Source organism: Hesperophylax consimilis, chromosome 26 (assembly GCF_061612785.1).
Source record: "Hesperophylax consimilis isolate HC1 chromosome 26, BYU_Hcon_1.0, whole genome shotgun sequence".
NCBI lineage: Eukaryota > Metazoa > Arthropoda > Insecta > Trichoptera > Limnephilidae > Hesperophylax > Hesperophylax consimilis.
In genome coordinates, this window is record NC_142861.1 from 5,694,699 (window position 1) to 5,721,793 (window position 27,095).

General features: G+C 33.5%; 1 protein-coding gene across 1 annotated transcript in view; it reads left to right on the top strand.

Moving 5' to 3' along the window:
• LOC149411020 (neuroligin-4, Y-linked-like) overlaps window positions 1–27,095 on the top strand; it is a 556,662-nt gene that overhangs the window by 246,274 nt on the left and 283,293 nt on the right. Inside the window, exons 3-4 of the mRNA XM_089647354.1 lie at window positions 2,562–3,151; window positions 7,952–8,169. Of these exons, the coding sequence (XP_089503480.1) occupies window positions 2,832–3,151; window positions 7,952–8,169 (538 nt within the window). The 5' untranslated portion in view covers window positions 2,562–2,831. The remainder of the gene's footprint in view (window positions 1–2,561; window positions 3,152–7,951; window positions 8,170–27,095) is intronic.

A 27,095-nucleotide genomic window follows, 5' to 3' on the forward strand; every position in this document is an offset into this window, starting at 1 on the left:
AAGTCCAGGATTTTAACCGCTTGACCACGGAAGTCATATAGATTTCTTGCCAAAACGAATATAGTGTATATTTTAAAAATATTTTTACGTTATCGGAATACAATTAACGCGCAACTTCTGAGGCCCCTGACGTATCCAAATTTTAAATAGCTTTGACGGCTCAGGCTAAAGTTTGGTACTTTACGATGTCAAAAGCTTAATATCACTTGGCACTAATTGGTCCTAGATATTATAAAATGCGTCGTGAAATTGACTTACGTCTGCTATAGTTTGAAGCTTTATTACTTTGAAATACGCCTTCATAATAACACCCCGAAATTATTATGAAATCACCACGGTAAAAAGATTTTTAACAATATTAATTTATCAGAGAAGCTTAAAACTTTTTTTAACGAAATGGAACTCGTGGAAACTTGAAATATAAAGATATTGATAGTAAATTTAGTATTTTTTATAATCGTTTCGGGAGTTTTCTTTTTCTTTTTATGACACTCTTTGAAATCCGAAATGAAAAATAATAAGGACGGTTGTTTCGAAGAATTTAAACAATTCTTCAAATTTCAAAGTTATTTTTCCAGTTCTGTTTTTATTTCTGTTCTGCTGAACAACTAGCCTATATTTATTGTTATCAAGTTCAATTTGTAGAACTCCATTTTAATTTTTAATTTTTTTTATATATTCAACAATATTGTTGTTGGGTTTATAAAAACCCAATCGTTTGGGAATAACATCGTTTGGGAATAACTAACAAAAAGACTTTCAGTCAAATTTAAACATTACAGTAAATAGGGAAACTTTACTGAGGTAATAACGATTAATAATTTCTAAAATTTTACTCAGAAATCAATTAGGAAATCAGTAATTGAAATTAAAATACCTATCTAGAAATAATATAAATGTATCGTCTGTAAGTGGGCTACCCACAGTTTGATAATGCCTTCAGAGGGCGAAACAGCTGTCACGTGTAATAAGAATTACACAGCAGAACTTGTTTAAAAATAAACTGTTTTTAATTTGAATAAAACTTTTACATAACCCGAAAATGAACATTGAAATTTGATGAATTGTTCAAATTCTGCTTAACAATACATTTGCATTTAAAATTCTTTTCAATAACCGTTGATTTGAATTTCTTTAAAATTGATATACATATACCTAGTCTTTTTTAAAACAAGTGCTGGTTCTGTACATATTCAACGATTGTTTTAACTTGTATGTATCTACCTGAAAGGGAAAATTTATGATCCGAAAGGGATGCGTTAGGGTCGCCCATCGATAATCGTTTAGTGATTTAGCAGGGTTGCCCATGTTCTTCACCATTTGTGCGGCTGCCAGATCGGGAAAGGCCGGTTCATTGAGAACTTTTGACCTCTATAGCAAGACTCTCTCGACTCATCGCTTTGCTTTTCAGTAGGATGGATGGATTCATAACGTACCTTACCAAACACCTTTCTTTCTCAGAATTTCATCTACTTCATTTCATTAAAAATACCCTCCACATAGTATCTCCAAAGATGACATAGGCACAGAGGGAAATTATTTTCTTCGGAACCTCCTGCTTGGGGCTAATTTTCAGCCAGTATTCATTAAATAATGCAAACGATAAATTTGTCTAGCCTTTTCCAGTAATATATGCACTAATTTACGACCGCCATCGTAGTTTGTTTGCGGATAGGAAAAAGGGAGTGGGAATGGGGAGATTAATATTAAATTTTTATACGACATTTTTAAAGGTTATACAAATCAACGTAATATAATATCATTAAAGGAGAAGATCATACCAAACAAAACGAAACATGAAACAGAACAAGACAAAAAAAAAGATAACGGTTTCAACTAAGAATCGAACCAGGAATATCTGTCTTACCGGGACAGCGTCTAATAACACAAAACTCTTGATTGTGGAATTACCCCCTTCGGAATGGAAGTCTAAATACGATTTTTAAATGTATTTTTTTAACTAAATACTGATTCTTATTTACTTTATAAAAGTATCTGTTTTTTACACTATTTATAAACGTTTCTCCATACCATCGTTATTTTCTTTTATTACTTTAAATGATACTTTATTCAACCTAGCAACCTTCAAACATCGATCTACAAAATTGGGCCATGATTCTGAAGGTCTTTTACTTAGAATCATTAATTTTTTTTGACATTCACATTTACAAACGGATTGTAATCTTTAGAGCATAAGCGTCAGGTGGGTTTCGCTCTTCTTGTTCTACCGATATTACAATGGAAGAGGCTCCGAGGAACTAGCGACATTGATCGCTTTGGCACCTGTGATAGTCGAAAACATCCCAAACGCGCGCCCAACATTTGTACACGGTTGACATTTGTTACAAGATAACAGATCGTTGTCTTTCGACGACTCGTCATTGAGTTCAACAGCTCGACTCTGGAACGATTTTTTGGTCTCTGTGTTTCCTCCCTCCTACAACATGGATCTTTTCAAGACCTATGTTCACTCCTTCCTCTTCTTAAAGAGACATAACCATAAACTTTCTGGTTTCTTTCAGTGTAATAAATTATTAATGATAACGTTTCCTTTTTTTCAGATTCCTGTTCTCCACAAAGAAGATACAACTAGTCAAAATAACGATGTTCTTTCAACATGAAACGCAGTTAAAATGTTTCAAAATTTTTAAAAAATACTGAAGGCCTCTAAAGTAAAAATGAGAAAAAAAGATTCAAAGATAGTGAAAAAATAATCGAATAAATTATCAGTAAATTGTGAAGTGTTAAATATTAAATCGCTTTCTTTTTAGCGTAGTAATTAATTGATCAATTAAGTGTTGTAACGAAAATGTAAATAAAATCCTTAAAAAATGGAAGTGACTGTCGGGAATAACGCGGCTAGTGTAAAAAGTTACAAGTGTGGGAAGTTCCTAAATCGCAAATCATTACGCGATGTGTGTAAATTTTTATCTTTGTTAATTTTCTCACTATCTATAATGACTCGTAGCGCTAATGGTAATCTCTATAATATTAAGGGTGGTCGCAATTCCATGTTGCGTACCCGAGTTATATCGACTAGATATGGAAAACTGCAAGGGGTGATTCTGCCGATGGATCAACACAAGTTTTTGAAGCCTGTGGAGGTGTATCTAGGAGTTCCGTATGCAACACCGCCAATTGGGATTAACAGGTAAGTTTTTCTTTATAATTTATGGAATATTAAATTATTAATTAGTCCAATATTGACTATTATAACATGAAAATATTTTTTTCTTAGAATTAACGCATGAATATTAAAATTTTGAAGTTTTTCGGATTTTTAACCGTTGTTCAGAGTGATGAAAACCTTATTTTGAAAACACCCAGGCTTAGTTCAATTTTCTGAAAAGCGAAGCACTGCGAAGTAGAGGAAAATCATGTGTTTTTGGTTTAAATATTTGATCACTCGATAATATTTATGATGTTTTGCATATCTTTGCCTTTGACATAATCGAGCACTTTTTTGAGAATCCTTTTTATAAACCCAGAAAAAAAATACGTATCAGCCCTGTAAAAACTGGATTTTAGTTTAAATCTCCTACTTAAAAACCACTTTTCCGTTATTTTTTTATTGTATAATGTGACACATTAAGGACGGGTTGTTTCGGAGAATCTGAACAATTCATCAAATTTCAAAGTTCATATTCAAGTTCTGTGAAAGATTTTTTGAAGTTCTGTTTTTATTTCAGTTTTGTCAAGCAACTAAGCTATAATGATATAATAACAGAACTTGAATGGGACTTTCACAGAACCCGAAAACGAACGTTGAAATTTGATGAATTATTCAAATTCTCCGAAACAACCCGTCCTAAGTTTTTTGGAAAATGAACGTAAAACATTTAAATATTTGTGGCTAAACTTCGCAAATTCAAATAAAACACACTTTTTGGTCGATGTTTTTTCCTCCTATAAATCAAAACTGGCGGCTGGTATTAAGCGTGAATTTAAACCATACATAAAAAAGTGATATTGTAAGCGGCCTGATTCCAAATGTTACACGACGTGGTGAATCGCCTTAAGTATATATTTTAACATTTGTAGCTATACTCTTTTTCTAAACACACAAAGAAAGAATATTTTTTTAATCATAACATAATGTTTACAAGACAAGAGTTTTATGCCTAGCACAAAGGATAGCAAATGACTGTAAGCAAAAATTTTTCCCGTCGGTGGCAAGTTAAAGAAGTGAGGGGTGGGCGGGCTGCCAAACAACTCGGTCTTGGCACACACTACTTGCTTCAATCACATTCATACATACTATTCTGTTATTTCAATTCTTGACATGAACCGACTCAAGTATCTGATTTACTTGATCGTGCCATGTCTCCTTCGGGCGTCCCGACTCTACCATTCACTTTAGCGTCATATACACTCCTTTCTTCGTTCATTCGCTCTACATTTCTGAACAGTCTAAGCGTCCTTTTCTTAATTTTACTCATTACACTTACATTAGCTTTACATAATTCCATATATTTATAATGAATTATAAATAAATTCAAAGAAAACAAACACGTTCACAAATAGGAAAAGAAGCGTAGATTTATTACAATACAGTATAATTTTTAATTATATAAATATTATTAAAAATATTAATTAATATAAAATGATTATAATTCTAATGAGATAAAAAGAATTTGGCAATCTAAGACTATAAAAATATTACCATTTGTCATTTCGGCTACTGGTATTATACCTAGCTCTCTCATTCAAAATGTGGGCGTATTAGATCTGTCAAAGAATTTAGATATATGAAAATGCACGTGGGTGCGCGTGGTAAGCCAACACGATCGCTAGCGAACTCTTAAGGCGAAGCAAAGCCAAATCACTATTTTGATTAATCTTTATAACGAATTGGTGTACATTATGAATACCATAAAATATGCTTTAAATAAATTGTAGGTTTTCCTATCGTTTCGCTTGAGTAGAATACAGATAAAAAAATAAATTGCTCGGTAAAAAATATAAATGATTTTTTTCAATTAATAGAAATGTATGAGCGCGTAAAGGAAAAAAAACTTTTAATAAATACAGTATTATAGCTAAGATTATCTGTGAAAGTTTCATTTGATTAACTTTTTTGTTTTCTTATAAAATTATTTACAAAATAAATAAAAACTAGTTTTTGCTTGAAATCGAACGTTTCTAAACTCTATTTGTCAAGCGATTTTAATGCCTATTACCTACAATATAAGGTATATCAAGAATGTACACATTTTTGGCTTGTAGCTTCCTCTTAACAAATACCGTTCTTTTAGCGCATGGCAAAAGACGTGCGTATGCGCGCATTTTGCTTGCGGTCTAGTTCTATATTTTTCTTATTATTCTTACAATAATAATTCGAATATTCTTGTAATAAACAATCTGCTCGGTTCTGACGTCATAAAAACCGTCCGGGACATATATGTGGACAAGATTGATAGCTGAGTTACGTCATCCAACGCTTAATCTCTCCGCGCCACCTGAACACTTTAAACTGTGAGGTTCTTGCAAAATTGTATTACTCACTATAACTAGATAAATAATCGCGTAGATGAGTTTGGACAGTACTTTTTATGTGAATATCGCACATGAGTCCCAACTGCTATCAACCGTCTGGTTCCAATGAGACTATGTCATCCCCAATGTTGAACGGCTGAAGGTAGTAGGGATGGGAAGGAAATGAGAAAGATTAGGTGAGGGAGTAACTGGCTTTTCAGATCTGGTCTATAGCCATGTTGATGAGAATTGTTGGGGCTTGATGAAGTCTTCAAAACAACAGACGCATGGTTTTCGTTTGTACTGCACAAACTGCATTTTTACTTTATTTAATGTTACGAGTTTAAAAATATTCCCGACCCGGGTAAAACACTTTTAATAACGGTCAGTTGACCATAATGACTGACTGTTACTACTTTTAAGAGAGAAGAAGTGAGAAATCCACTCGGCGAGGCTTTTTATAACCTAATCAAATAACACACACTGACAAGCTAATTATCAAAACAAAACACTGTCAAAGAAAGCCAAACAGATAAACAAAACATCTGTTTTATCTATAGGCCCTAGTTTTACTTCTGACCGCTAGGTGCTGGGCAAAACCCTGTAAAATAACTCGTGGTAAACTTAGCTAATAGCTCGTACATTTTTAACACATGTCAAGCAACGTTTCAATTTGATTGGTGGTCTTAAACCAAGGCGGTACTGTATCTCTGGAACGTGCTGAAATGATTATATTACACAAACATACGAATTATTATTCAAGATATTATATAACACTCGCAATGAGTTAAACCAAACTCATTCCGAGAACATTATTTCATAATACATTATTCTTAGCTCATATTGTAATGGTATATTCAAAGCTTTGTGGCTTTATTGGGCATATGATAATATTTAAATAAGTTAAATAATTAAGATTGTTATATTATTCTCGTAATACGCCATAATTGCCAGCACGAGTAAATGAATTGCTACATTGATCAAAGACGACTCGGTACGAATATTACATAGATATTATTGCTGCTCAACTTTTGAAATCGTATGCAATATTTCAAATTCAAGTAATATTGGCAAGTAGTACTAGTAATTCCCTTACGTAATATGTGAATTTACCGAACCGAATCGAGAGATTCACTGCTTTGATGTTTTCTCGCAAAGAGCTTATTCTACTAATCGATTGTATTTGCCTGGTACCTTTGTGTTTGGAACCACCAAGTGGAACTGAGATAATTCTTACATAACTGAATTATATATTATATAATAATTAAGTATTCTTGTACTCAATACGGAGAAGAAAGAATATTTAAAAAAATATATTTATGTACCTTAACAAATTCCAATTCAACTTATTATTAGATAACCAACATCACCTCTGCCAGAGGTAAATCTTTTCAACCAAGCAAAACAGTAGCTGATTTAACATTTCTTCGTAGTATTCAAACAACAACATCGACTGTTGTACCGGACTTCTGTTCTTAATGAGTTTTAACATACCTTTGAGACGATCTTGGCACACAGCACTATTCTACATGCCTAATAAAAAACATTTGCAGCAGCAAATTCGCAAATCAGCCATGCTCTTCATAAGCTATAGCTATTACATCGACATTTTTTCCTACTCAATGACCATAATTTATTTTGAAAGAATGCACATTGGTACATATTGTTTCACTTCTATATACCACCACTTCTTACACTTACAAACACACTCACATATACATACGCTTCATGCTATACTAGTCTACTAGTCACTTTGAAATATTCCTTTCATTGTAACGTTCTGTTTTGTTTCCATAATATAAAAATATAAAAAAGCATTACAGCTCATGGGAAAAATGACGTCGGTAGTTAAAGAATAATTTATGTATTCACAATTCTATATGCAATTCTGGTGGCAGAAATTAGAAAGTTGTCGAATTAAAAGCAACGTAAAAAATATACAATATTGTGATATAAAATAACTGATTAAAAGAGGGGTAGTATAGTACCCCCATGGTCACGAAAGGTTATTTGAGAATTAGTCATCGACCACAACACAAGAAATATCGATGAAATTAGTATGTATAGCAGTCCCAGGCAAAGCTCGTATGTACGTCATCATAAAACATTCCAATGGGACGTTTGTCGTATCTTGCTTGTTATAAATGTATGATAGTGACCAATCTTCTATAATAAACGGATCTTTTAGAAAAGAATACCTTTTTATAAAATTTTAATAATTTTGCTCAAACCTCCAGCGTTTGGCAGTTTGCATTCAATACACGTGCTAGGTTTGAATTATGAAATCTGTTTTATTCTTCCACAATTCTATAATAATTGATTATTTTAATAAAAAATATATTATTAAAAATAAATTATTAAAAATATATTAAAAATATATTATTGAAAATATATTATTCAAAATATATTTTTAAAAATATATTATTAAAAATATTCTATTAAAAATATTCTATTAAAAATGTTGTTTTAATTTCAGGTTCAGCCCAACCAGAACCCCCTCGCCCTGGGACGGTATCAAGACCTTAGAGGCCGCGGGGCCCGCTTGCCCCCAGAAGCTGCCTGACATCGCCAACGAAACCGCCGCCCTTGGCAGAATGCCGAAGGGCAGACTGGAGTACCTGAAGAGACTACTACCCTTTCTTACCAACCAGAGCGAGGACTGCCTGTATATGAATATCTATACTCCTGTGCAAGGTTGGTTTTTCACTATTTTACAGTTACAATTTTTTGGGTAGTGGCTTAGTTGACGAATTCAGTCCCTCTGCTTATTTTCTGATTATAATGATGATAGTAGGAATTTTTCAAATATGGTTGGTTTATTTTTTGCGTTTTTTTCTTTTTGAAATGTTCCAAGGATACAGGATTGCAATACTAAGGTCTTTAAAGATGATTTAAACTTTCAAGTTTACGATGTTTCAAGGTTACAATGTTTCAAGGTTACAATGTTTCAAGGTTACAATGTTTAAAGGTTACAATGTTTCAAGGTATCAATGTTTTAAGGTTACGATGTTTCAAGGCTACAATGTTTCAGGGCTAGAATGTTTCAAGGTCACAATGTTTCAAAGTAACAATATTTCATGTTTCATTTCTAATAACAGTGTTTCAAACTTACAATGTTCTTAGGTTAAGAGGTTACTTGATACATGCCATTTTTTCATGTTTTTATAAAAAAATATATATCGAATGTTTCAAGAAGGCTTCAAGGTTGTATTATAAGCTTAAGCAATAACTTCCGTAATAACAACTTTTTGACGTCGGGGATATGCGAGGAAGATATGGCACGATCAACTGAATCAATCACTTGTGTCAGGTCATATCAAAAGTTACACCAGCAGAAGAATTTTATAAGAATATGTATGAATATGAATGAAACACGAACTTTATACCATGATAGAGTTGTTTTACTGCCCAACTTCTCTCCCTTACCCCCGCGGGAAGCTACATATTAATTTTATTATTATTAGATAATTACCTCAAATCATGCAATATGTCTTTTTTATTTGACCATCCACTTTCACATCACACAATATTCTACAGGCACCCTTTTCAATTGCTTTTCCGTATTTAAATTTCAAGATAACTAAACATCCCTTTTCTTTACCAAGCATTGCGTTTACATCGGCCTTGCGTTGCACAATGTTTATCAAAAATCATAATACGTTTGTACGAGCTTGTATCACACATACACTTCAAAGACCTCAGTTCTACTATGTCTATTTAGCCCTTCCTCCGTATTTTCATACCTCAGTATCATACTTCAGGGAATGTTATCAGAACGCTTTTGTAGAATAGGTACTGGCCTTGCTATGACAAGATTTCACGGTCTCAAGTCTTTGAAATTTTGTGATATGGATGTACTTAAATATCAAGTTTTCGAAGCTTCAAGGATTTCAGAGATTCGAGGTTTAAAGGTTGCATTGTTCTATTTTATTCAGGTAAAATAAGTTTTATTAAGATTTGGTTTTAAATTCTTCGATAGTTGGAAGTTTTAAAATTATCAAAGCTATAAAACTGAAAAAAAAACTAAAATTTAAAACTTTGAATTATTTAGGCCTTTCTTCTCCAGGGATACGCAAGTTTCTTGGAGATTATTGCCATTGGTAGACTCATTGAGGTTCATATGCATACACACGATACCAAAATATTGTAAAATTATTGGCTACGTCAGTCTCCCGCGACCAGCCGGGTAAATTCGTTACTATACACGGACTTTAAACACAGCGAAACAGTTAATAAATATAATAGTCTAGCAAAAAAAAAGTCAAATCGCCACTTGTAAAATACATGTTGTAATAATGCATGAGCTTTACATCAATGCTATGAACAAAACAGTCAACAAAATGACGCCTACATCTGTTACTCCACTGTTTGGTTGTGATTGACGTTATGTAAGCTAGATTTGACGTTTCGAGAGTTCAATAAGGAATGGTGGCGACGCAGGTCTCGTCATTTCAAATACACAACATCCGTATCAGATACATGCGTATCCCTATAGAAGAAGGAGCTCAATTTAAAAGACCACAAAACAATCTTTACTTTCTGTTAATCTTTTCAACGAAAAAGAAACAAAAAGAAAGACAATTCCAAACAGCAAATTAATCTTCTTGAATTTAAAGTTTTCAAATTAGTATTAAGGCTTTAGCCAAGAGATAAACTTTAACATCTTATAGCGCCACGACTATTTTTTTACTAGCCTCCCAAAGGAAAATTTACACTTTGAAAAAGAGGCGAAATTTTCTTAGGAGCTTATATAGATTTTTTACACAAAGTTCTGATGTTTCCGTTAAAATAAATGTTAAATAGTTTGGTTTTGTAAGTTTTTAGATTCTCACGGCCAAAAGCATTTTTGTTGTTTGTTTTTGGGGTGTTATGCCGGGCCCAGGCCACAAATAAATAAGCACAAACTCGACAACCAAACTTTACACATTGGATCTGCCCTGATGATGGACACTGCAACGCTGTCCGAAACGTCGTCTAAAGAAGGAGTTAGCGCAACACGGCATAACACCCCAAAAACAAACAACAAAAAAGTTTGGTTTTGGTACAAAAAAATATTTGGAAATGGTAACAAGATTCTGAGCTTACACAGCCCTGAGCCAAATGGCACCTGGGGTACATTGAAAATGGCGCCTTTGTTTTTGAAGTGAAACTTCTTTACGCGCGTCATGCAATTTCGAGGACCGGAGTAAAACCGACTCATGACCGAAACGAAAATGCGGGTACCCCCACCACCGATTAAAGTTCATTTGATCTAGTCAAAGTTTTGAAGTAACATATAAATGCTTCTTAGCTCATCCCGACAACTGGCGTTGGTGGTGTAATGGTCAGCATAGTTGCCTTCCAAGCAGTTGATCCGAGTTCGATTCTCGGCCATCGCACATTATTTTTTTGTTTTTAACGCCTTTTTCATTCAATATCTTATTTTTTAGTAGGTCAGAACATTTTTTAAAAGAAAATAATATTGCAAAATAATAAAAACACTTATCTCACTGTGATAAAACATTACTCCGCTAGAGCGCGCTTTGCGTTATTGTGTTGGATTAAAATTATTATCTAATCCGTATATTATGATAATTGTATTACATTTATTTAATTAATTTATTTATTTTGATAATATGTAATAATTTACAGAAAAAAAAATTAAAACTATCTCCCTCTGATAAAATATCCGTTCGCTAGAGCGCACTACGCGATCTTGTGTGGGATTCTATTTCTGTACATTGTACATTATTTTTAAAAATATATTATATTTTGGGTGTGATGTAGGTAACATTATAAAACATAACAAGCTCTCATATTTTCAGAACCTACATAATATAATCAATTTATGCGGCTTTGCTTACAGTTGGTGCTCAGCGTGGTTGGCTTTCAATCAGTTAAGCGAGGTTCGATTCTCGGCTGTGGCATTTTTGAAGTGAAACCTTGTTGAGGTGGGGGAGCCGCTCACGAACGTTCTCTCTCTTCTCTTCTTTCCTCTCTCTCAGACACCAGCGAACTGCGCCACGCCAAGCATCAGCTGAAACTAGAAGTTTCACTTCTGTCTTGCGTAGGCTTGACACACCCACTTTTTTTTTTTAAGATAGCCATAATGCCTTTGCTATTTTTAAAGTTAAATTGTGGATATAAGTGAGGAACAAAATACACGAACACTTAAGGGCCTTACAGTATATTCCACTAGGATTAGAATTTTCTTTCTAGAAACGTGATTTTTGTGTCCCAATTGCTGCCAACTGTCTAAAGCTAGTGAGTCTGCGTCATCCCCCAATATTGGGGTATGTTGTGGGGCTTAAGGTACTGGTTATGGGGAGGAGATGGCAAAGGGAGAGATGGGGAAGTGCCTGGATGATCAGATTTGTATCAACGATCCTTAATACGACTTTAGCCTATTTTATGACCAACACGGCTAAAGTCATTTCAAGCAACGTTTCAATTGCTGACGATGGTCTAATATGTTTTATACGTACGACGATTCTGAGAATATCTACCTCTGTAGAAAGTGCCACAGATATACTATATATATATTCTCTGTATAAATAATAAAGCAAATATTTGTTTTGAGATTTTCACGTCAAAAAGTATTAAGAGTGATACATTTTTGGGTTATTACGCCGTGTTGTGCTTTCTCCTTCTTAGCCAACGTTTCCGAGAGCATTACAGTGTCCATCATCAGGGCAGATGTGTGATCTGTAAAGGAGGAAGCGTAACACGAAATAATACCCAAACAATAAATAATTATAAAAATGTGAATGTTCGTTTGATCAAAATCTTAAATCTCCGAAAGTTCTTTATCGATTGCTTTGAAATTTTGACACAACTTTGCATTCAAATACTCATGTGTTTTTATATATGACGGATGTCACTTGTGTAAAACATTTGTTTTTTTTTAAACAGCGCCATCTGTTGGATGTAAAAGCAACATGCGATATAGTTTGCGATATCTGAACAGACAGACTGAGACACAGCAACACGTGGCGGGGTACAACTAGTTTTAAATAAATAAATTATGAAATAACACAAATTATTCATAAAATTTATATTATATTTCTAGCAACGTATTCTCATAATAAGCAATATTAAAAATTGTTACCAATACGTGCGATAGCAATAGATTTTGCTGTTAAATTTAATATTTTTTTCAGGTGGACTTGATAAAAACAACATGGTTTCATTGTGTTACGTTGATTAATTTTATTCCTATCATATTCTAGGTTTAGAAAAAAGCAAATACTCATATTATGATGAAATTGAACGAACTCTAAACCTCTCTCCTTTGGAAGTCCGTCGGGAAAGAAATGAACTCAGTTGCTTCTTCAAAATTATAAATGGTATTATTGATTCACCTACTCTACTGCAACTCATTCCCTTCAATATCCCCTCGCAAAGACTCAGAAATAATGAACTGCTCTTCCTCAACCATCATTCGACAAATTATGGATATTATTCACCATTGTCCAGAATGTGTAGACTGGTCAACTCAAGTCAAAACCTTAACTTTTTTGGGATAAGTCTAAATGATTTTTGCCAGTCGCTAAACAAGTGACGGAATATTAAGTGTCCTGTGGTCCTGACCCACGGCATATTCTTGACTTGATTCGACTTGTCACTTTATTGTCTAATATTATATCTACCATATGTTTTTGCTTTCATGTACCTTTGTCTACTCCTATATTTTGCATTTTACTTTATTCGTGTTATTATTTTGTAATTTGGACGATGTCCGTTAATAAATAAAAAAAAAAAAAAAAAAAAAAAATTTTACATTACGTTGTTTGATATAGTGCCAATGAGGATAAATTGAATTGCTTTTCCCATTCGTGTAAATGGAAATTACAACATTATTATTAAGTTAATACACTATTTTAACGTATTAAGGGTAGTTTTACATGAAAGCCCTAAATGACATAAATATTAACTTCTCGAGCCTCTTAGAGCCGAATACGACCTGGCATTCAAATAATATTTAAAAAATTCTATTCGTTATTCGCCTCATAACAAAACCCTCGGTTTTAACTTTCAAAAAATGTTTTTTTTTAATGTATGATGAATATTGCACATTTTCTTTACCATGATGGTGGGGCCTTAATGAGTCGGCGTTGTGGTGTGAACGCGGTGTGGTGCAGACCACGGAACATGCGGTTAAAGAATGCCCGCTGCATTCATTCCCCGGCGGGATTGATGGACTGGCTCACTGACCTGGATGTTCCCAACTGATCCCCCCTCAACATTCGAAAGAAGAAGAAGAATTGTATGAACAAAATGATATTTTAAAATATCCTGAAGAAAATTTAATTTCAATACTAAAATTCAATAATTTTTTTTTACGTTTGGAGAGAAAGGTAAAAATGTGGTTTGGTGACTTTTTTAACATATTTGACACATAATTGTTCCAATTTTTATCTTAAATACGTAGGTACGGCTGCAAGGTAATTTTATCTTGTTTCTTTTGAGGAAAATATAAAAAATTTAATTTTTTTTTATATATTTTAAAAAAGATTTTCTTTTATTTATTCAATGATATAATCATTCAATTTCCAAAAAAACTGTTTTTAATGAATAAGTCCTGCTGTGTAATTATTGATATCACGCGTGACAGCTGTTTCCCTTCTGAAGGCATTATCACACTGTACGAATATAAACGAAAGCCTGATAATGCCTTCAGAAGGCGAAAAAGCTGATAAAAAAGTGATAATAACTAAACACAGCAGAATTTTTTTTATAAATAAATTGTTTGTGAAATGCATTATATAATTATTCAATATACAAATATATATCTTCTAAATTATAATGGATTTTTACAAATTAAGCTTTATAACAACTTGGAAACATTGCGAACTGGAAAAAATATTTATATGCCTGAGGGTTTAAGAATATTTCACTTGTTTGTGGTTTTAAAATGAGAATGCTTTTAACGAACTTTTGGAATCTTGTGCAACATTCGCAAAAAAATTACACGTACTTTGTATTTGCCTGTGCACTCAGTAGTTCAATTCTTACAAATATTTTTTAAAAGAAGCTGTTTAAAGTACTTAGTGGAAATGTTTTGATGGGTTGGCAAACTCGTATTGAAATAAGAAAGTGACATCTAAATTTGTTTCAGCATTTTCTGAAACTCTTTCAATGGCATTTCTTGAAAGTGTTCTTTGCAAAGCGCTATATTTCAACGATGTAAAATACAAATGCTTGACACATACAATCGTGTTTGTAATCTTGGAAACTACCGAAGGAAACAAATTAAAAAATAGTATTTCTTATTAATACAAGCGCGAAAAATGTTAGTTTTCAAAACAATGGTTACGAGTTATGGTTTGGAGCAAATCTTGATTTAAGAATTCGCTTTGTTCTTTTTACAAATGTTGGAAAGTAACCACAAAACTTTTTAAATCTTTTTTTACATTAACTTCACCAGAACTCCAACAGAAGGAAAATAATTTTCCTTCTAAGACCTACCTCGTATTTGGGATGCTGTGTTGAGGATTCTTTTAAATAAAAAGAAAAATAGTATAGCCAGAAAAGGATAAGGGTATGAGTGGTGGGTAGGAATCTAGGGTCAGTGTGTCCAGGTCTGAAGGACATGTGAATGCATTCTTCCCAATGCGGTGAAGGTTATTTGGGTCGAGAAAATCCGGCTGGAGAATTTGACAGCAAGAAAACTGTTCACTGTTATACCATGCAGCTTATAAAAAATAAAAATAAAAAGAATCTCAGCCCAAAGCATTTAAACTCTCGAACGGTGAGCTTTGGTGTTGTCAATTTGTTGCCTAAGTTGTTTCGTTTGTAACGTCCATGTATTGCAACGTCCTTTGCCTCAAGAACTATATTGTGATCTTTATTGATGATCTGTAACTCAAAACAGTAGACAAACCACATTATTTTTAGTTCCACTGTTCAATAAAAACAACTCGGTATGAAATTGGGCAGTATATTTATCCGTCGAAATCTCTTACAATATCGTATACTTCTTCGTATGGTGGAGGTCAGAGGGGAACATCAAAGTCAGCGAGCCAGTCTAGGGCCTCAGTCGTCGCCCTGTGGATCTCATCAATCCCGCTGGGGAATTAACGTAGCGGGCATTCTTTAACCACAAGTTTGGTAATCTGCACCGCACCGTATTCATGTGAGCACAGCGACTGTGGCAGGACCTTATCCTATTGATGGCGGACTACAGTTTACTAGGCAGTGGAAATCCAGGCTATCTCTCAGTGGGGTCATGCACAAGATATAACGTCAGCCAATGAGCTGCTACTCAAATTTCCACCTTTCTTCTAGAGTGAGAGGTAATAGGAGAAGCCTCTCTCCTTCCGTCCAGAAAGATTTTCGGGACTTCAAGCGACATGCAGTGCGAATCCATTTCAATATGATTTGGTTTTTGTAGATTTTAATTATCTCCGTAATCAAGCAGGCTCAATATTTTTGGGGTCTTTCCTGGACTTGGGACAAATATAAAGTAATTGCCGATTTTAATTAAGTGCTCGCCAATTGTCAATTTGTCTGTATGGCTGAATTTGCACGCTCGAAAGTATTCCGAAGGAGGAAACGCAACACGGAATATACTTAAAATAAATTAATCATAATCTTTGGCAATTCTTTTAGCCGTGAAAATTTCAAATTATCGCTGACAATATTAAAAAATGTGTCGTGGCTTATGCACATCAATACATTTACACCCGCAAATGATAAACTGCCAAAGCCTTCGGTAACCTTTTAAAGGAATACGCAATCTAGGAATACGCCGTAAACCCTATACGTTTCTCCTCCCACATCTTGTGTATTGCCTATTCATAAAATGAGGCATTAAGCGATCGTCGCGTGGGTCTAATGGACCTCCAATGGGGTAAGGAATGGTACCGAAGTACTTTTTCGAACGACCCTTAAAATGAACATACATAATTTGCAAAGTGGTTACATAAAACCCTTTCAAAATAATATTGAAGTCGAATTTTTTCGATAGCCTAATGTATTGAATATTTGGACTTCGTTCCATTCTAGAAGATACTCGTACAAACGTCAGTATTCTTACATTCAGAAACGTAACTTATCTAGTAGATACTTTAAATACCTTTTAGACTAATTTATTCAGTTTTGCGAACAAACAGCTATTCTCATATGGTCTCATAAAAACCGTTGTGTTTTTACTGTCATAGTAAAAAATATGATTTAAAGCAGGGGCGGGGAACCTGAGGCTCGTGACGTTTTTTGGTTTGGCCCGCGAGCACTTTTAGTGCGACCTGCTAATCAAAGGAGTATAAAAACATAATTTTGTTTCAGATACATATTTAAGAAATTAATACAAAACCGCTTAGAAAGGTATGACATAGCTGAAAGGTACTTATATATGCACCTATGTTACGAGAAATCAGTTTAGACACAAAAAAATCTGAGATCAAACATCCCTTTGTAATTTAATATTATTTTATTGATTATAAATAAATGTGTAATTAGAAATGATGAATGTAATATTAATTAAGCTGGTGACTCGCTTAAGAATAAAATTACAGAAAAAAGAAATAAAACAAAACAAAATAAAAATATCTAGGTATTTGGGCAATCAACAAAAAATACAATTCATTTTTATTTGACCATTCCAAATGCAAAAGAATATTTTTGGCTTAAAACTGTAACGATAAACCTGTACATAACGTAAATATTTCTGGTTTATTCTGAGTTCTTCTTTGCTCCTTCCATATTAATTAGGTCTATAAAAAAATTAAGGTGGCGAAGCCTCTGAAGCCATTCTCGTGTTTGAAGTGCAGTGATAAAATTTTAGTTGTTCTGGGTGTAGTTTTAATTAATAGTTGGGAACTTGCACGAGGAATAACTCTTAAGTTAAAACCATTATTGTGTTTAGAGTATAACGATAAAATTTCATTTATAAAATCATCGATACAGACTGTGTGCTCGGATCTGAGGAAACCATTTTTAAGTGCTTGGTGTAGTTTTAATCGAAGCTTGGACTCGCACAAAGATTATATATTTAGTTAAAAGCAGTTTTATCTTCCTAATTATGTGTTAAAAGTTCAGTTGCAAATTCACATAATATTACAAACATCCAAATGGTTTCCAACGGTGAAAAGGTTCCGTAACCCGAAAAAATGAAAAGTGAACCATTTTTTTTAACTTATATATTTGCGTTTAAAAATTTTATGTTTAAAAATAGAAAGTTTATTTCACCATGTTTCGAAAACAGTTTTTAGTCTTCATTTACGTTGAGAAATATTCCGTTTGCTTGCATATTATTACAAAGCGGAAATACACGTGAATTCTCTGACCTTCTGACAGCAAAATTTAAAAAATATAATATAATGCCAGAGGCCTGAGTGGTTAAGATATACATTGTGCCAAGATTGGAATAGTTTGCTGCTTTCCCACATTTTCCTACTCTTATTCTTTCCAATATGACTATCCACTTATAACAAGAGGCAAATAGTAGTTTTAGAATACATAGATATACAATTTTATAGCAAAATAAAATATATTTAAAATTAAAAAAGTGTATTGCAGAGCGGGAGGTGATTATCTACAGGAATCCACATCACAACGCTGCGCAAAAAATGTATCGAAAGAGCTTTTTTCTTTATTCCATGATTCTTGGCGATTCAGATTTGGTCACCAACACGGCTAAAGCCATTTCGAGCAACAATCCGATGGTGAATGGTGAATCAATACCATTGGGACACTTTGTTCATATTCATTAATCGTTCCAATCGTTTTTTTTTGTCGTCATTCCATTATCGCCAGCTTAAATGCCGATGAAAAGATTCAACAATTTCAACGATAAAAAATAACATTCGTTGCTCTTACGATAGTTATGAATACATATTTTTAAACAAACTGCTACATAGACGGGACAGTACCAGAATATTGACGACATAAGTAAGAAGCAGTGCAAAAAATATGCAACACTCGGTCCTGGTGTATTGGACAGACTTTGGACAGGTTGAATTTGCCCTAAAAAATATGCAACACTCGGTCCTGGTGTATTGGACAGACTTTGGACAGGTTGAATTTGCCCTAAAAAATATGCAACACTCGGTCCTGGTGTATTGGACAGACTTTGGACATGTTGAATTTGCCCTAACAAATATGCAACACTCGGTCCTGGTGTATTGGACAGACTTTGGACAGGTTGAATTTGCCCTAAAAAATATGCAACACTCGGTCCTGGTGTATTGGACAGACTTTGGACAGGTTGAATTTGCCCTAAAAAATATGCAACACTCGGTCCTGGTGTATTGGACAGACTTTGGACAGGTTGAATTCGCCCTAAAAAATATGCAACACTCGGTCCTGGTGTATTGGACAGACTTTGCACAGGTTGAATTTGCCCTAAAAAATATGCAACACTCGGTCCTGGTGTATTGGACAGACTTTGGACAGGTTGAATTTGCCCTAAAAATATGCAACACTCGGTCCTGGTGTATTGGACAGACTTTGGACATGTTGAATTTGCCCTAACAAATATGCAACACTCGGTCCTGGTGTATTGGACAGACTTTGGACAGGTTGAATTTGCCCTAAAAAATATGCAACACTCGGTCCTGGTGTATTGGACAGACTTTGGACAGGTTGAATTTGCCCTAAAAAATATGCAACACTCGGTCCTGGTGTATTGGACAGACTTTGGACAGGTTGAATTCGCCCTAAAAAATATGCAACACTCGGTCCTGGTGTATTGGACAGACTTTGCACAGGTTGAATTTGCCCTAAAAAATATGCAACACTCGGTCCTGGTGTATTGGACAGACTTTGGACAGGTTGAATTTGCCCTAAAAAATATGCAACACTCGGTCCTGGTGTATTGGACAGACTTTGGACAGGTTGAATTTGCCCTAAAAAATATGCAAAACTCGGTCCTGGTGTATTGGACAGACTTTGGACAGGTTGAATTTGCCCTAAAAAATATGCAACACTCGGTCCTGGTGTATTGGACAGACTTTGGACAGGTTGAATTTGCCCTAAAAAATATGCAACACTCGGTCCTGGTGTATTGGACAGACTTTGGACAGGTTGAATTTGCCCTAAAAAATATGCAACACTCGGTCCTGGTGTATTGGACAAAATTTGGACAGGTTGAATATGCCCTAAAAATCTATTAAATAAAATAGGAGTCCTAACGACATATGTAAAGAAGTTGTGTCAAGAAATATTCGGCGCGTGGCTCGGCGTAATAGACGGACCTACGGTCGAATTTTACCTAGCAGGCCTAAAAAAATAAGATTTCCGTGGGGTTTATTTATTTTAATTCTGATGAACGTATTACTTAAATGTTTCTAGATGAAAACGTCGGGAAGTTACAAATACATCATCTAGAAAAAACGTTCTTTAAAGTCTTCAACCCGTTTTATATAAAAATATTTTATGCTACGGTACTGTTTTTATTAATCTTAAATAAAAGTAACTTACATCTATAGGTATCAGTCTATATATATACGTTACGAATTTGTCGAAATCGATTAAAAAGTGAGTCAAAAACAAACCTCCATTATAAGAGTCTTGGGTCGCTTTAAAAGCGCCAGAAAGCACAAAAAAGTATCTGTGTTTTTATCACTAGGCAAAAAAGTTTCGTAAAATAATTGAATTGACTAAAACACGCTAACCCAAAAACATTTGGCTTTGTCGGTAAATTTCGTCCACTAATTCGTAATGTTATTTTCATAACATTGACACAAATAGCTTTAGAAACGTTAGTGCTAACTACGAGGCTACGTACGGTGAGTAAAATTATAATACTGTGGTTTAAAACAAGCTGAATTCACATAAAAAACACAGTACATTTGACTGCTTTTAAATGCGAAATTAATACAGAACTTACCGTCGCGTTTCAGGGAATTATACCAAAAAGTATACTGTGCTACGGTGACAATTAACAAAGCTCCCAGAATTAATTATACAGAATTATTATATAAACGCGCATTTTCCAGATCTTCTGTAATTCAAAACGTAACGAAAAGCAGTTTGCATAAATAAATTACTTCCCTCGGAAGTATCTCAATACAACAAAGCTCAAGTAATTTTATGTTAACGTAAATGAAATTCTTTGTCGAAATATGCATAATTTTCTGTATTATTTTAACGGTGGATTTAGAGCGTCCGAAATTAAGTTGCTTTGGTAAAAAAAATTGATGGTGAAAAATTAACAAGTTTTTCACTAGTTTGATGGTGCGAGTAAGAATTGGCATTTCTTTCGTTAACTTTGTTTTAAAATTATTGTTTTCTGATGAACGCAAGCCAATTTTCCCATTGTAATAATTTATATTTTAATTTAGAAAAGTTATGTTAACGTTGTTTTGAAGTCCACACTTCCCAAAAGTAACATACAAAACTGGCCTTTAATATCTGTAATTCTTCTATAGAATAAATTATTTTTAAAAAATCCACACCTAGTTTTAAAAAAATTTTATTGGTTTATTTTTTGACCATTGTTTTCATAAACAATGGTCATTTCTTCAGGGTTTACTAAAAACAAAATTACGAATATGGGCTTAAGGCGATGCCATACGTAGTAATGCAAAATCATGTGTTTTTGGTTTGAAAATTTGGTCGCCTAGAAATGTTTTAGATGCTTCAATTAAATACTACGAGTAGAATACATTTTGGCCTTTGAAATAATCTAGTATTTTTTAGATAAGTCTTTTTATAAGCCCAAAAAAAAATAATGTAAAGGCCTATGAAAACTGCTTCAAAGTTCAAAATCTCCTACTTACGAACCCATTTTAGGTTATGATTTTATTGTATAGTGTGGAAAATTAAGTTATTTATAAAATGATCAAAAAAAAATTAAATATTTATGCCTGAACATCCATAAAATAAAATAAAATGCATTTTTTGGCCATGTTTTTTTCATGCATAAATCAAAGCAGGCGGATGGTGTTAAGCAGGAATTTAAACCTTATCGCCATCTACGTAAGGGTTGTTATTGATAGCGGCTCGATTTTAAATATTACATGACGTAGTGCATCGCCTTAAAGATGTTGAAGGCGGTGAGTAGGATGAGGGGAAGTGGAAGGGACTGGAGGGGTTCACTAAGGCGTAATTTTCAATGGCAACAAGATTTTCTGATAAATATTTAAATTCTTCTTTCCACTCTTTTTAATTCGTAAGATTTCCAAATTAAGTAAATTGATGACTTAGCGGGGGTGCCTGGGTTCATGAGGCGAGGTGTGTCTAGGTTTTGTCAGCGGATACGTTTGCCCATCTACTTCACCCTACTGGGAGAGACTGGTTGAAGGAGACCTTTTGACCTCTCCAGCCAGACTCTTTCTCGATCCATCGCTGTGCACCGCATTGGGCTGGATAGACCATACGTCTGTCACTCCTGGAAACATTTACCACCAGATTCCTACAACCTTTTATACCTTTTCATTTTTAAAATAAGCCAGCAGTAATTTTCCATTTCCTTTGTAAGTATTTTAAAAATAAACACTAATTGTATTATTTTCTGTTACAATAGTTTTTGTTCCTTAATCACTTAAATGTTAAACCCACATAAAACACACAGTTTTACTATAACGATACTTTAGACTTAAGTTTAATATCAAGGGGAACGTAATGCTCTCTTCCCCGTGATCAGAATCTGGGCACAGGCGGCTTGTAAAAAATAATTAAAATAGCTAGCATTTTCCGGAACAATAAGCCCATCAATCAAAGAAATTGCTTTATAAAAAAACAATTTACGCTTCATAAAATGATGCGGTCTTGAAAACCAATGGCGTAAAACAATATTTTGTTCTCTTGTGCGGGCCATTATGTTACTTTGGCCTTTTTTTAAGGAAATGTAGTCCAGTTTTTTTGTCTTTTGCAGTAGGTATCTACTTTTTGATGTTTTAAAAAAAGATATATTTGTCAAGACAAATTACACAGAATTAAGCCAAACGTAATCATTGATGTAACCGAGTTGGGTATATAATGGTGTCTTGTAAAATGGATATACTTGCGTCGAGGAAACGCTGTTATACAGGGTGATTCTATTATGCCCCAGTCAATTGACTAGACGATGACTGTTCTAAGAAACTAATCATATTGTGCAAAATAACAATTGGTTGTCATTATTATTTATCTGATTAAATTTGAAATATGTTCTTAATCACTTCATATATACGAATAATAATAATAAGTGTTTTAATATCTTCCTTTTTTGAAACAAATAAAGATTATGATTTCCTCACTGGGATCTCCCGTGCTGAGGATTTCATTAACATATTGATAAAATTTAGTATTATGGCTAATATAAAGTAATCGTAAATCACTCCTGCACATACTGATCCCTAGATTCCTACCCACCCCTCATACCCGTTTCCTTCCCAAAACTCCTTTTTTTCTTTTTGAAGACGCTCCACACAGCATCTCTTAAGATGAAATTGTGTGGACACTTGTGACACCTGTGGGGAGATAATGTAAAAAATACTTAAATATATTAAATAGTATTTTTCCTAAAATAAATTACAATTTTTTTTTTTTAAATGAGTGGTTTTGGTTTCAGTCTGTATTTTGACGTCATAACATAATATATTTCTGATCTCCCTTTGTTTTGAATCCAACTTTTTATTCGAGATTTAAATGTTATAATATTTTTGTGAGTTTTGAATGAGAGTGGGATTTGGTTGAAGAGTTTAATACTACAGTATGGGAAGCTTTTTTGCCCAAATGTTGTATTTGTAGTTGCTTGTTTGATATGTTTTTGACGCTGAGATCTAGTGTTTCTAATATACATTTTAGTTTTTATTTCTTGTGTTTTGTATGTATTAATGTAAGGGATTAATTTTTGGAATATAGTTGTTTAAGTGACATGATGTTGAATTTGCTGAAGATTTCGTCAGTGCTAGTTCTTACAGGGACTATAAAAATAATTTTCATTATGGCTTTTCGGTTTTCAATAGGTGTACGATTGTCCCATCCGATTAATTTTTAAAAGATAACAGAAATCCGAATTTCAGATTCCTTTACCAAATTTAACTAGATACCCAAATTTCGCATTTCAGATTCTTTTTTCAAATTTAACCAGATATCGGATTCCGCATTTCAGATTCCTTGTTCGAAATCACCAGTAGAGAAAGCTTCGAGCTTCTAAAGGTCCAATTATTACGTAATTAGGGGAATATTTCAGGCAGAAATTACAGGGCGCCTGAAAAAGACTGTGTGGGATATATCAATCAGTGCCTGGGCGGCGAGGCCAATCCATCATTGGCCGGTGCCGATTAGTCTCTAATGACCTCTCCTGACCTTTGGGTGCTAATTGTGTGTGTGCCAGTTTATTTTTTGGGTGTCAACTTGATGTGCGCTCATTTATTATTTGCTAAGCGGAACTTCGAAGGACGAATTTATTATTGAAGGGGTAAACATTAGCAGGGTGGAACTTTATAAATAAGTAATCACTACCCAACTTTGAAGAGATTTTAAGAAAAACATTTTGTTTCTCGAACAAATAAAGATTTTTAATCCTAATATAAATTTATTTTATCAAAGTTATTTATTTATTTATACTGGGTTTTTACAGACCATCTCACTTACGTGAGAACAATCCAGTTATAAAAACTCAGGTAACATACAAATACACAAATAAAGACGCATTAATTCTCATATACCTAAATAAAGATAAAAATATAAAACAAATAAAAATAAAAAAATTCAAAATTATAAATAATTATGAAATATCAATATTACAGAAAAGTAAGAGACGCAAGTCATATATAATATAATCAGAGTTAATTTAATTTCAGAGTGAAGTTAATTTAATTAATATTTTTTTAAGGCATTAAGTGCCAAAAGTACTGAAGATGAGATATGGGGTTTTATTGAAGAAACCGATAACACGGAAACTAACTTATTTGATTGAAATATTGTTGATTTATTCAAAAATTGGTCATTCGTTTTCCTGTTAAAAATGGGCCTGAAGGCCTATAACGAATTTTTTGACAAAATTCACAACAAACTTTTTTTTTTTATAGTGAATACCTCACAAGAGTCCCAACTGCTCCCGTCTGGAGCCAGTGAGACTATGGCATCCCCAATTGGGGGATGTTGTGAGGCTGAAGGTAAGTGGGGAAGGGAAAGAGGAAGGTGGGGAAGTACCTGGCTATTCAGATCTAGTCACTAAACACGGCTAAAGCCATTAGGAGCAACGTTTCAATTCTGAATGGTGGTCTTACACCAGGGCAATACTGGTAGTATCTTCCACTCTGGAACGTGCCGCAAATATACTATATATTATTTTAATTAATTAATTGTGAAATAACACAAATCAATCAAATAAAATTTATTTGCGCACGCCGGGTTCGAACCCGCGACCTTCGGAATGGCAGTCCAATGCGTTACCACTGGACTATGCCGGCCGTCATCGGTAAAACACTAATATGTTATGAGGAAGTCGGAACGCGTGATCCAAAATAATATTACTTTCTTATCTCGTCCATTATATTTATTTATTTATGCACCTGCGTAAACATGTGTTTCTAACTATTCTGAATGACTAATATTTTATTGGGAAATGATTATGTAGTCACAATTTTAACAATATCTTGATAAAAAAAGCCGTACTCATTTTTCTCCGTGAACACTTCTTGAAAACACATAATATCTTCTTATTTTCATCACCTTACAATATTTCACCATTTTTACGACGTGTTTTATCAAGGGAACAAGAAGCCGCACCTCCATTGTCAGCCATTAACATACAAATAACATTTGAAATGAATGGTACTTGGTGCCAATTTGAAAAGAAAACATGCTAGCTAATACGCCCTGACCTCTCTTTCGGCGTGCGTAAATGTTGCAATTAGGTTATTGGCGATGGCACCAAGAACATGTTGGCACTTAGTGCCTTTTTTAATTTCGTTTATCCAAATTTTAATCACTAAAAATTCTTGAACATTGGTGATCCAGGGCGTTTGTAAACAATGTTGTTGGTACAATGTTTTTTTTGTTTAAAATATTTAACAAACGATTGCAATGAATAATTACTAGTTTCAATAAAAAAAACATGTCTTTCGTTAAAATTTAAGAAACCATATTATTAAAGCCGTTGATTTTTCATCCCTAAAATCACCAGCTTGCTAGAAAACCCCGATAAACCTGTACTGGGATTTTGTCAGCAGTATCAAGCTGAAAGCAACTGATTACATTTCCCATTCCATCATGAGCTATGGAGCATTAATAATAATGATTTAAATGTTATATAGTAATAAACCGAAAGCGAAATTATTTATTCGAAATTTTTTTATTTTTGCAACCAGAGCAAAGTTGATTATTACGTATTCTTAGAAAAAAATCGTTAAAATTAAGGGATGTTTTCAAACTGTTAATTATTTATTCCTAAAATCATCAGCCTACTGGAAAGCCCGGTCCGTTCCAGGTTCTGTCAAAGTGGGAGACAAGGACAAAACGCGCATTAAGTTCAGCTATTTTTATGCGTACAGTGTACAGTGTATACACTGTTTACCAGACCTGTGTGTTTGTCGAAGATCATACAGATAGGGGCATAAAAATATGGATATTAAAGCTTAAACCATCATTAGAACTGTAAAAACGCTGGAATTTAAATAAAACAAGTAGGTAGTAAGTCATGAAAAACCTCAAATTATAACAGTGAGAATAATAAAATCCATGAACCTATATTTTTGGTCCTAAACTGGTAAAAATGAATCATAAATCAAAAATACTAATTTCTGTTGTGTCTGTGTCAGCAACTCTGGTTCATTGAACTCTAGAGCTCGAATTTTCTTTGAATTTATGCGTCATTTTCAACATTGTAACTAAAAGTAATAGAGTAATAATTTATGCGTCATTTTCAATATTTTAACTAAAAGTAATAATTTATGCGTCATTTTCAATATTGTAACTAAAAGTAATAGAGTAATAATTTAGGCGTCATTTTCAATATTTTAACTAAAAGTAATAGAGTAATAATTCATTCGTCATTTTCAATATTGTAACTAAAAGTAATAGAGTAATAATTTATGCGTCATTTTCAATACTGTAACTTAAAGTAATAGAGTAATAATTTATGCGTCATTTTCAATATTGTAACTAAAAGTAATAGAGTAATAATTTATGCGTCATTTTCCATATTGTAACTAAAAGTAATAGAGTAATAATTTAGGCGTCATTTTCAATATTGTAACTAAAAGTAATAGAGTAATAATTTGATAAAGCCGCTTACTATAATATAGTGTTTTTATCCCAGATTTCCTTTGTATATAACAATGTTGTGAAAGAAAATTATCCTAATGATAAATTCTATATTTGAAATGGGTATTTTTTGTTGTTTTAATTCCTTAAGGTTAATCTTTGACAAGATAAGTCAGATATCGTAATATTTTAAGGGTCTACGCTTTTTATCAAGATGACAATTATAATACCGGGCGATTTTTCATGGATCTGCGTCAGTTATTAAAGAAACATCCGTTCCCATCACTTTTATTGCCCGGGCACCCCTGCTAAGTCACCAAACATAGCGAACCACTTTGGGTGAGATATGGCAGAGGTTTTAGTTATCTAATAAATGGTTGCCGGTGCGACGGAATCCAAACCCGTCTCTTAAATTACAAAATGATAAAAGTGAGAATTAATTTATTTTAATATTTTTAAAGATGCGATTAATTTAATCTCAGGACAATGAAAATAGTAAA